The following is a 13606-nucleotide window of genomic DNA, read 5'->3' as shown; positions in this document are numbered from 1 at the left end:
GCTTCAAAGCATGCACACTAGTACGGTTTATTATTCCTGAAGCTTGACTGATTGATATTCAATAACCACCAATGTGACTTTGAGTTGTGTTTGTATTCTATGGATTCCGAAGCTGTACATTAATATTAGTGTGATTTGTGTTTTTTCAGGACGCTGCTTGTCGGGAGTGACTTTGAGGGCGGTGGCATTGGGGTCGGCGCCATGTTGTGCGTCGAAGAATGTACGTCATTTTCCCTGCCGAAGATTTAGTGGAGTTAACGTTGTGTCGACCGCCTAGTGCATCTAACCACCAGAGCAGCCAAGGTAGGGGCACACGTTTGTTATCAATAATTGTAAAAATAATAGTATATAGATGATAATAGCTTTCATAAAATGTATACATTATAAGGCTTAACAGCTATTATTACTTGATATTTGATAGCTGTGGGTGTCTAAATATGCGCTAACTCTTTTCTGGGTATAAGGTTCGCGACGACGTTGTGACATGACATTGGGCTGTTGCTTAGAGCCTTGGTTTGTTGTTTGTTGCAGATCTTATAGCAAGCATTTCCGGTCGAAGAACCAATGATTCGATCCGGACGATCTGTATATGGTGAAGAATAAAATTCTTTAGCCAATAGTATGTTACAAATTATACCTTATACATTCACCAATATCAACCGCTAATGTATTTCCTATAGTCTTTGAAAAAATGATACCAACTGTTATTAATACCATGAAGCTGTTTAGTACGAAATCATTCGATAGAAACTACGCATGTGCGGAGAATTACCTTATGATGGTTATATTATATCGAGCTGTGTCAAATATGAGTTCAGTCCGTCATAACAAGCACTAAACCACCTTTTTGTTTTCATAAAGTTCTAAGAATATAAATAGAAACATCGAATTCATTTGTATTATACTGTTTGATGAAAGAAAGATTAAGCTTATTAGAAATATTAAAATATTGATACTTCCAAAACGTCATCAAACAGAAAAACGAAGCAAACAGATATTTTTCTAAGCCGAGCTCTTGCAATTTATTTTCGACCTTTATCCTATTATTATTTATTATACCTTTTCGACTAATGATCCAGAGTTTCGTAGGAAAGTATGATGAAGATGGTCTTGTCATCCTCTCTCTAAAGTATGGTTATTTCTATTGAAATCAATTTCATTACAATTCAGCTTAATGCCAATACCATTCATTAAAATTTAATGAAAATGGAAACAATATTTGATAATAAGCCCGCCTGCCCGGCCATTGGTGTTGGTTCGGAAGTTACCTTTAAGCCGTTGGTCTCCAGGTTAAGTGTTAGAGAGGGCTTCTTAGCCTTAACTTTGTCTGGTAAAAGAAGACATCTATACTTTACTTTTACAAGTTAATCTATTCTTATCTGGGTAGACAAAAACGCAAGGTGCAACAGAGTTCAACGTAAAATTAATCTCAGAAGATTCCCACCAAAGTGTGGGTATTTACATTTAAAGTAATTTCAATACGAATCAGCTTGATTCCAATATCATTGAATAAATATTATTATAATATCACACTATAAAGAATTTGTTTTATAAATTAAAAACCCTCATTTAAACTACTATTTTAATAATTAAATACAAATCACAAATTAATCTCTTCACATCTAGGTAGGATAGAAACGCAAGGCGCATCAGACTTCAACGTAAACTAATCCCAGAAGATTCCCGACCACCTTCCTAAGATTTTCCAAGCAGGTCGTTAACAAAAGCCTGCAGGCGACTTGCTTCTCTACTCCCTGTCACTTCAGCGCTTCTCACTTCACTGTGAGATACGAACGTCACTAAACATTTACATACGGTTTACTAATAACTTCTGTTTGTGTAAAAAAGGGTTTATAAAATCATATATACTTGACAAGGTTTTAAATTTGATTTAAATTGCATTTTTAGACATTGTTATACATAGCAGAGCACAAAGATACCATCAAATTTGTGTTTAATGTTGTCATTTATTCACTACATCAGTATTAGGCAAAAGAAGGAAAAAGCTACGAAGAAAGAATATTATACTAACCTACTATATAAAAATGAATCGCTAAATGTGTTGCTAAGCGCTAATCTCGGAAACGGCTGAACGAATATGGCTAGGTATTTTTTTTATATTCATTTGAATCCAAAGAAGGCTCGTAAGGAGATATAAGCTACAAAAATTTGCCTAAATATTTAAGAAATTGGGATAATATTAAAAATATTTACGACACGTAATCCAAAGTGAAATGACACTTAACAGTCGTTGCCAATTTCATCTGAGAGGCAGAAACATTTATTACATTTACATTTGAGAACATAGAAATAAATGCTTAATCTTTAAAAGGCACAGATATTTTTGTCCTTCAACAAACATACAGGGATCTGCTGGACTCCATTTTAAAACATGCTTAAAAATAAATATAAATATAAATACATTGCATTTATATACGTTTTGTTTGTTTTCTTCGGCTATTAGCGTGTGCGAGCTATAATATATTGGTAACAAAACAATAAATATAATAATTACAATTTTTATCGAAAAAATAGGCAAAAAAAGTTTCAGCATAAACATATTGTCTATATTGAATCATAGACACTGGTTTAAAAAGTTATATGTTTTTGATTGGTTATTGATTAAAATTGTGTTTGGTCAATAAGGAAAATTATTTAAAAACACCACAAAAACGACAATACAACTAATATAATCAAATATAGACAATGAGGATAAAATAACATTAAACGGCACAAAGGGTTCCACTCGACCCCAAGGCAAATAAAATAGTTTATTACTCAGCCCTCAGCTAGCAAGTAATGAGGCCAGTGGTGAGGCTTGAAGACTAGTGATGCCAAATAAAATTACATGGATACCAAAACTTTCCATAACAAACTTAAACTGAGAAATATGAAAATAAAATTTATGTACCCCAGTGTGCTCTTTGAAGGTTAATAAGTAGTGTAACGCACATCGCTTAGACGGAGTTACTCTTTAATTCTTACCTTAGATTGCTTCATAGTTACGAGACGAATGAACCAGCTAATGCATTGGAACTATTATTATGTAAACACTGTTATTGAACCCACATTAATGATCAAAGCTGTGTTTGCACGTTAGGTACTCGACACTGGTTAGCGTTGTGTTTGGCATGTTTACTGTAGCTTAAGGCGTCTCAAAGGGAGTGTACACACATCCCCTTAAATCGGAAGCAAAACACAAACAACGGAAGTAGATATTGTTTATTAACATAGCATTTTTATTCTAAGTGTGATCCACCTTTGATCGGAAGTAGATTTTTATTATCGTAGTACGGTTTTCAGTCACAGTTGTATATTTTTTCAACGGGACAATAAGGCAAACAAAATTGTGCCATTGGAACTATCTAAGACCGAAAGAAGATTGAAAGAGTCGGAAGTAAGCCCTTTTAGACCGGAGTATGTTTCAGGACATATGTATATAATGTCTTCATCAGGACAATTCAAATTTGAGAACATAAAATACACTAGGCTGCAAGTGAATTTAAACGGCCTGAAGTAGCTTTTTAACTGAGGTAAGCTTCTCAATCTTACGTTTTTACATATGTAGGCAACATGTTAAACTATACTAAGCCACTGGAAATACTTTAGACCGAAAGAAAATTGCAAGAGCCCCGGACGCAGACCTCTTTTGACCGATGTAGGTTTCTGAGATCTATATCGTAACTAATATTATAAATGTGCAAGTGAGTTTGTTTATTACGCTTTGACGTGTAAACTATTCAAACGATAAAGTGAAATCTTACATGGACATTCTTAAGGTCTCTGGTTAACAGGTAGGCCTATTCTTATTTCAAACATCCCTCCAAGGTACTCCTCACTGGTCTCAAAGTTGCATTACAGCAAAAACAGCATATAATCAATTGAAAGAGCCTGTTAAATGTAATCAACTGCGCTGTGTAAACATAGTGTTATGACAGTACAGCCATACGTTTAATTAATTTAACCACTGTTTTCAATTTGTTTACATTTATAGTCTTGAAAGCACATAGGTAGTACCTTTATAGTAACATCATTTATCTACTTTTTCAGTAACCGCAGTCTATCATAGAATAAGAAATAATAAAATGAACAAAAATTTTAATTGTTTATCAGTATGATATATAACGTTTTAAATACAAATAAAAAGAAGCAGGCTTACCTGTCTAATATATATATATAATATATATATATATATATATATATATATATATATATATATATATATATATATATATACAGGGTGTAACTGAAATACACCGACAAACTTCAGGAGGTTGTTCCTGAGGTCAAAACGAACCAAAACGTTCCTATAAATGTATGTCCTAAAATGCATCGTTTTCCGTCTGTCCGTCTGGTTGTGTTTATTACATTAAATTTTTTTCTAAACAACCATTAAAGGTACAAAGTTAAACTTTTCAACATATGCTAATCTAGTAAAGATTGTCAATTTAAAAAAAAAATTGAAAATTTGTACTCAACAAAATTCAAAATGGCGGCTAGTTAAAATCTTTGATGGTGAATTTCTTAAAAACTACTTATACAGGAAGTAGTTTTTGAGAAATTCACCATCAAAGATTTTAACTAGCCGCCATTTTGAATTTTGTTGAGTAAAAATTTTCAATTTTTTTTAAATTGACAATATTTACTAGATTAGCATATGTTGAAAAGTTTAACTCTGTACCTTTAATGGTTCCTTAGAAAAAAAATTTAATGTAATAAACACAAACAGACGGACAGACGGAAAACGATGCATTTTAGGACATACAATTATAGGAACTTTTTGGTTCGTTTTGACCTCAGGAACAACCTCCTGAAGTTTGTCGGTGTATTTCAGTTACACCCTGTATATATATATATATTATATATATATATATATATATATATATATATATATATATATATATCGTGGCAACAAGGCAAACTCATTATTAGAAATGTAATTTACTCGAAACAGAAGTTTTCATAAACGTAAAAAGTATACGGGATTGCAGGCAAAGTTGCGGGTAGCTGCTAGTATAATTAAATACAAAGAAGTATGGAGAGGAATATTAAAGTACAATAATGATTAATTCATTATCATTTTAAATGTTGCAGATTTGTTCTGTAACTTCAACTCGTGTCTGACGCGTTTGAACGCCAATTGTGTCTCTTACTAATTTAACTGTTATTCAATTATAGGCTAACAGTTATCTCAATTATTTTGATACAAGTTTCTAATCAGTAATTGATTGTAATGTATCAAAACTGTTTTTCAATATTCTTTATGTCAAAGTATATTAATTCAGTAAATACGAATTATAAAATCATATCAGTTAACAAGTATCAAATCGTGCTTAAAAGAGTGTCTCCATATGAGTTTTAATTAACTTTTACTTAGTGCGTAGTAAAATATTGAAAAACGTAGGTTAAATATTAAAGTGAAAAGAGCTGGAGGAGTTTGCAGTTTAATAAACAGACGAACAAGAAACGACGTGATGGCATGCAGAGGCTTGAAGTGGGAATCCATATCGTTGGACGTTTTCAACAATCTTTCTTTATCTTTTACATAATGATTTTTGTGCTCAATCCCACGTTCATCCTGTGGTTATATTGTATCAACTGTATGATCATTTACAGTAAGAAACATGAACTAAGGCTAAGTTTCCAAGAGACGAAAAATAACTAGTGAGATATTCGCACAAGAATAATCAGTAATTCTGAGAGTAATCAGTTTCACATAACCGGTACGGCAACAGTTAGTTAATCGTACAGACCGTTCACCGTCATTGTTTATTTTTCTTTGCTGTTTATCTAATCTAATCTATAGTCTGGGTTTATTTTGTTTTATGACATTATTACTCAGTCAACCGTTAGTATCTACTATATTGTGTGTTTTATAAAATGATTAAGTTGAAAGAGTGATTTACCAATATGTGTATTTTAGTTATAAAATCATAAATCGCATGCTTTCTCAAGACCAACTAGTTTCATTTTTGAAAAGTGGGTGCAATTGCATTGAAACTTTAATTATATGATTGCAGAATTCAATCAATTGTTCGTGGAAGTTAAATAGCTAATCAGCAAAATGAGGTTTGAAGAGACAGGCACAATTAATTGTTTACCCTGAATGTTAATCGGTGCATAACCTTGAGGTTGTATAAGTTATTGATCATACATTTTTTAAATCTCTAAATTGAAACCATCCGAACACATAAAAAATCTTGGTACGGTACTATTTTGATCACAATACAAAACATTTACAGTCAAGCTCAGTACCTTATTATACATCTCTAACACAATTTTCCAAAATTAAAAACGTCTAACGGATTTCACTATATTTTCTTCCAGTTTCGAGTATACAAGATTTTAATAGTTTTGTTCTTGACTAGTTTTGTTTATAATTTACTGGTTTAGGAGCTAAAGAGTATTTAATTTTTTTAACACCACTATGTACAGTATTGAAACACTACGCTTTTTAACAGAACTCCCAAAATGACAAAAAACCAAATTATTTACAGGCAGGTTTAAAATGGCAAATTTGTTACCATTAATAATATAAAATTTTTCACCATTTTTCAAAACGTGCTCAAATTTTACTCGTTTAGGAGCTAAAGAGTATATAAGTTTAAAAATTCCACATGTAAGATTTACCGTATTTAAAATTTATGCTGTAAGTAAAATTAAAGAATCATGAAAATAAAATTATTGGTAGGTATTGATGTTGTATCATAGATCTGTAATGGAAGCTTAGTGTAATTAACTAAGGACCGAGAAGAGGACAAAATTGAATACTGAGGACATAGTGTTAAACAAAACAGTGAAACAAGATTACAATACACGGTCTCTTGAACATTCTACGAACCTTTGGAGAAACCTATTATTCTCTGTTTAGATTGGCTAAAATTTGATTGAAATTAGCAGATAGGAATTATTCCTGATCCTGCTTATTAGACAATTGAAAGTTTAAAAAGCGTATTGTTGTGTGTGCCTCACGAACAGTGCTATGCTGTACAGAGGCAATTAATATTGTTTAGTTTTTTAGAAATTAATTCTCCCCCTAATTTATTAATTTATTAACTGATTTTTAAAAACTCGACATTATAATAACATAGCATAAACACTATAATATAGTTTTATGCATACTATATTATATAAACTAACCAACTTTAAAAGTAAAGTATTTTACACAAGCCGTTAAAAAATGTTTAAAGTTTAAAGACAAAGCCTGTAAAAATTGATAGTTTCCACAACAAGCCTTTATAAACTTAGCAATGTTTATATTATATACAAAAATGAAGTCTTTTTTAGTTATCACGTTCTAAAGTATGAAAATGATATTTTAACTATTTTGATTTTGTCCAGGAAAATATCTCAAAAGATCGATTGGGAGTTCGGGAATACTCCATAATATATGGGAAAATTGAATTCTATTGTAATTCTGATCGTTTCTGAATTACACAGTTAAGTTGGGTACCACGTATACAGATATAAATATAAGCACACGGTATCGTTGTCCCTGGGACCCCATGTTTCATGTATATCCTTTTCTTTCCGCTTTTAAAACAACAATAAATAACAGTGGAATTGGTTTTAAAAGTAGCTAACCATTAATGAAAGCAAAGTCATGTCGATAAACGTTTTTGGCATAAGTTTTATCAGTGGTAGAGAATATATTAATCCTCGTTAATGAAGACTTTTATTATTTCTTTTCATCAGCATAATTTACTATTAGCTTTGGAATTAATGAGATTAATTTGTATGAACGGAAAACGACCGCATGGTTACGTTTCCCTTTGCAATTCACTGCTAAGTGCATTTTCCAGTGTAGGGAAACGGAAGATTGGGATGAACAGTTTAAGAGCATTTGTACGTCCAGGCTTTTAGAAGACAACGACTTAGCGAGTTACTTTTGTAGCTGTTTACGTCCTCGCCTCGACTCGCTTTGTGGACAACTTTGCCAATAAAACTTCTTGACTGCTGTTTTTTTACTGCCAACTTTCCAAGCCAAGCGACTCAAACAAGCGGTTCATATTAGGGAGAGGTAAATATAAGCAAGCTTCGTACACGAGACAGCTGCATATTGTATTCTTTCGTAGCATTTTGACATTGTATTATTATTCTGTTTCATTATGGAGAGGTAAATATAAGCAAGCTTCGTATACGAGACAGCTGCATATTGTATTCTTTCGTAGCATTTTGACATTGTATTATTATTCTGTTTCATTATGGAGAGGTAAATATAAGCAAGCTTCGTACACGAGACAGCTGCATATTGTATTCTTTCGTAGCATTTTGACATTGTATTATTATTCTGTTTCATTATGGAGAGGTAAATATAAGCAAGCTTCGTACACGAGACAGCTGCATATTGTATTCTTTCGTAGCATTTTGACATTGTATTATTATTCTGTTTCATTATGGAGAGGTAAATATAAGCAAGCTTCGTACACGAGACAGCTGCATATTGTATTCTTTCGTAGCATTATGACATTGTATTATTATTCTGTTTCATTAGGGAGAGGTAAATATAAGCAAGCTTTGTACACGAGACAGCTGCAAATTGTATTCTTTCGTAGCATTATGACATTGAATTATTATTCTGTTTCATTAGGGAGAGGTAAATATAAGCAAGCTTCGTACACGAGACAGCTGCATATTGTTTTCTTTCGTAGCATTATGACATTGTATTAATATTAAGTTTCATAAATTGTATTTCAAGAATAGTGACACACATTAAATTATAAGACTTAATAGTACTGAAAATACTCCTATTCATTATATATGATTTCTCATTATTGGCAATGGGTAATTTAAAAGCATAAGATGTTTTCAGAACTGTTTTTTCATTATTTGTTAAAAAGAACTGACACGCTATACTTGTACACGAGAGAGTTTTGGTTTGCATTTTATAATGTATCAAAATTGTATTATTAATTAAGTTTTATAATTAGTACATTATTGATAAAATGTCCATAGTTCATTTAAGGCTCGTTTATAATAACATGCAGTTATCATTGTTATTAATTGGCATTACTATCGATGAATGGTTTGAAACAATTACAGAACTTAATAGTTTTTGGATGTGACAAAAACTGAAAAAGGTTTTCTAGAAAATCTTCTTAATGTCTTGGGGTTGTGGAACCTGAAGAAGAGGTAAGATCCTATCTACCAAAATACATTGTTTTTAATAAGATAACTGTAACAACTATTATAAATAACACTATCCTTGTGTTGTATTTAATGATTTATTATTGTACAATCATAAATTATTTATTATTGCATTTTAGTTATTGTAGGATACCAATTGACAATAACAATTTTTCGGCTTCTCTGTAATCCTTTATAAAAGTGGCTCTGCCGCTACAAAGCAGAGTGTGAAACATAATGTTGTATGTACTTATTGTTACGAAACCGTACTTAAGAGCCTACCACAGACTAAAATAGACAGAGACAAGCTTGTAGTAGCACTATTAGTCTTAGCTTGTCTCAACAAGCTTGTTACTGACACACCTGAGGCTAACACACAGCGCTGTGGCACTCGTCCTCTCTCACTCTCTCTCGCACCCTACATACAAACAGGCCGTCCACTCTCCAGTAATACATAGCATGTGGCAGGGTTAATAATAACATATACACAGCTTCTTGGAATACAAAATACGCTTTAACAGATTTTTAATTAATTAGCATGCATACACCTTCCTGACATCAGTGAGTAGGGTATTGATTTCTTAACACATGCTTGTGCAAATGTTGATCATAATCTTTTCAATTGATCAATAACGGAATAACAGATGTATACAGTATTTCAAATCTCATCGAATTAATACTATACAGAATGAAATTATGACCATAAAAGAGAGTTTGTAAATTGATTTGTCAAAAGTAATAGTAACTAAAACGTAAAGTTTTCGGTTTTACTAATCCAATTAATAAGTGGTTAATGACTACTCAAAAAGCCACACACTGTACAGTTCCAGGTAAAATCTATTTCTTTGACCAAATGAGCTTTAAACATGTGACATTGAATAATCCTTTACATAGGATGAGTCCATTTATATACGTCACACTAACTGTGTAGTCAAAGTTGTATGAAGTACTCACTACGTAGCGCCAAGTAAATAACTGAACATATTCCAGTTTGGTACTAATTCAAAAATATTTAATACATTAAGTATTGATGTACCGTGGTTAAAAAAGATCAACGTGGTTTACGAATAAAATTTGAATTAATATGTTTTTAAACATTACATTTTATGAATGCAAATAAAAAGTAAAGTACAAAATACGTATATTTAAGTGTTGGTAATATTCAGTATTAGTACGGGTTCAGAATGATGCGTTGTTTACTTTCAACTGCGATAGTATTTGGGTTGTAACAACAGAGATATTACATCATAGTCGATGAACAGATTCATCTCGATATTTAATACAATTTCCGATGCACTACCTAAGTAACTTAATCTTTTTATGGGTAATGGAATATAATTATAGTGTCGTCTTAAAACTAGAAAATACAGTAGTAAGGATAAAATAATTACAATACTGGGGTCACCCCTGCTCGTGTCGTGGTGTGTTTGTCCAATTTCGGAATTTGTATATGTATATATATATATATATATATTACAAATTTGAAGGCAATATTTATGTAGAAGTGTAAGGCGTGTGATAAAATTAAAACTAGTTAGGCGTTTAAGGTCAAGACTCGTTATAATAAGTATAACCTAAAAACGTTACATTTTGAACACACAATACATATTTAACTTAGTAATAAAGTATAATTATTTAGTAGACATTCAGGACTATTAAGTTTACAATAAATTCAAAAGTAACAGTAAATGTAGGTTTTAAGATATCGGGTTGTGAATACTGGCTTATCAGATAAATGGTTTAGATTGAGATAGTGCACTCGATTTTAGCTTAAAAGTTTTGGTTACAGACTTGTAAGATCCATTTATAAAAAAAGGAAACGTTGAGAAATATGTTAGCAATATCTTGAAGAGCGGTAGGAATTGAAACAGAATTTAGGAGCAACTTATTCTCATGCCCAAATAAAAATGGTTGAAGGCATAGGTTGCGCCATTTATAGTATGAATATGAAAGATGACTTGAGGGAATGATGTTATTTATTTTAAAATAAATTAATTTTCTAGTAAAATATTTTATCATGAATAATTTTTTTTGTATATTGTAACTGTTTTAAATTATATTTAATTTAAAATATAATTTTCTAAGTCGTAATTAATTAAAACATTGCTACCTCATGCTATCATTAATATACCTACTGTGAAAAAACCACTGAACACAATTTTAATAATTTTTAATTGCACCTGATTAGAAAATTACTTACAATTTCTTCTTTAAATTTCCGTAATCCTTCGTAGTGATGTACAATATTTTATACTTTTCAAGGCAATAATATTAAAGGGCAATAACTTTAAAATAAAAAATGCCATCCATTGATTACGCTTTTCAATAACTTAATAAGACCTCAGCATGTCTGGTCATTATGTATATGAAGATCATTCATAACAATCTCTAAGACTTACTAGAAGATGTTAGTGTATAAGTAGGAAGAACAATGATGGATGGGGTTCCAGCACATGTTAGCCCTATTGTTCGAAATGTACTTGTATCTACTATGACATATACATAAAAAGGTTATTTCCATGGCTTAAAATATGTTCTCCATCGATCAATCCTTTAAATTTTTTATCTCTGGGCAACATTAAACTGTTGTTTTATGCAGCAGACAACTCGGGTGTAGAAACTCTACGAAATATCACAGAAGCCTGCAGAACTATTCAAAACCATTGACTCTCTGAAAGTGTACGGCAGTCAATATTGTTATTGTATGCGTATTTGGAATCAGAAGTAGCACATTTCGAGCATTTTCAATACAAATATTGAGTTAAGCCTATTTCTCATTACTCTAAGTGCAGTGTCTAAAATTGACACTAGTCCAGATTGATTCCTGGAATCTGGAGCACACGTCTGTCTAGATCCATAAAAAGTCGTTGACTAAGACGTTCAAAGCGAATTTTTGCATAGTTTCAACATCAGAGACACTTTGGCTACAAAGGAGCCTGGTTACCCTGCAGCTATCCAGTGTAGTCTAGACGAAGAGGTATTCTCATTATCTCATCAGGTGCACAATTGTCAGATGCAGTGGCAGATGTCAGACGCTCCACTAAGCGGAAGGTAGAATGAAGCTTAACTCAATATTCACATTGAATCAACTCTTCCCACATACCTACGTTATGTGTAGATTTAAATGAGTTTACGTACTGATGAGAATGAGTTATCTAAATGGAAACACTAGGTTGTTATTACAAAATAAAATATTTCCGGACATATGCAAAACTGTTTTCTTGATTTGGTGTAAAAAACCTGTTCTCAAATTTTGTAAAATTATTTTTGTCATACGCTGTATAAATAGCCGAATTGCTAACAATGGTCTTAACAAAGATTTGTATATATAACGTACTCTTGTGCTTTTTGGTACTAATATTTGTCTACAAACTATTAGCACTTGAATTGTAGAAAATTCCAGTTATTAATTCATTGGAAATATGCAAATTTTATAAGTGGATTAATTTTACTGTTTTCTTCACAACTGTTTTCCAATCAATCCCGGCGCTTTGATTGTTAATCCTTGTATTGAATTGAAACATGGCTAGGGAATTAGTTCAAGTGTTTGTTTTGAAATTTCAGCGATATCAGATGTTTTTAGACGTGATGTTACGTATTGTGTTATTCTTTAACAAGCTCGTGCAAAAATATAACTGGGTTTACGTCTATCAATATCAATCTAATACTAGTTAATGTTTTGTTTTCTTTTGTCTGATAAGCAATCCTTCCCATTCCAATAGATTTTTAATATGCATATTAATTTTACGGAAAATCAATAGCATATATTTTAATTTGACCGCTAGTAAAGTGTATAACTTCATGCCGTAGAATCTGTATTTGCTTTTACTTTTCATAAAAACATTGCCACATCTCTTCAAGATACTTTATGAACAATTGTGTAACCAGGCTGTATGGAAAACATCTAAAGTTATCATTCTGGTCCTCAAGGTATTTGTAGTTGAGTCAATATATATACTCTGCAGGACATTTCTGACAGCGTGATTTCTTTAAACCACATTTTTAGATTTACAAGACAAGTTGCCAATGATAAGATATGCTTTGGTTGGTTTGTTACTAGTAGATTTTGAAGAGTGAAGTTACATGAAGTTGTTACATGGAAGTTTAAAAAAATTCCACATTTAATGTTTACCGTATTTAAAATTTATGCTGTAAGTAAAATTAAAGAATCATGAAAATAAAATTATTGGTAGGTATTGTTGTTGTATCATAGATCTGTAATGGAAGCTTAGTGTAATTAACTAAGGACCGAGAAGAGGACAAAATTGAATACTGAGGACAATAGTGTCAAACGTAACAGTGAAACAAGATTACAATACACGGTCTCTTGAACCTTCTACGAAACTTTGGAGAAACCTATTATTCTCTGTTTAGATTGGCTAAAATTTGATTGAAATTAGCAGATAGGAATTATTCCTGATCCTGCTTATTATACACAATTTTCATCGTATTTAATCATCGTACGTTTAAAAAGCGTATT

General features: G+C 31.6%; 1 protein-coding gene across 12 annotated transcripts in view; it reads left to right on the top strand.

Moving 5' to 3' along the window:
- The window catches only part of LOC124359657, a 622196-nt gene that overhangs the window by 208057 nt on the left and 400533 nt on the right, over window positions 1-13606 (top strand). For 11 of the 12 annotated variants that reach the window (XM_046812601.1, XM_046812617.1, XM_046812593.1 and 8 more), the window contains exon 2: window positions 150-303. In XM_046812601.1, coding sequence (XP_046668557.1) covers window positions 219-303 — 85 coding nt within the window. In that variant the 5' untranslated portion in view covers window positions 150-218. Of the gene's footprint in view, window positions 1-149; window positions 304-13606 lie in introns of those variants that run through there. The other variant, XM_046812641.1, reaches the window with a different exon arrangement.

The sequence above is a fragment of the Homalodisca vitripennis genome, chromosome 1 (assembly GCF_021130785.1).
Source record: "Homalodisca vitripennis isolate AUS2020 chromosome 1, UT_GWSS_2.1, whole genome shotgun sequence".
Taxonomy (NCBI): domain Eukaryota; kingdom Metazoa; phylum Arthropoda; class Insecta; order Hemiptera; family Cicadellidae; genus Homalodisca; species Homalodisca vitripennis.
This window is presented reverse-complemented; position numbering and strand designations above follow the sequence as displayed.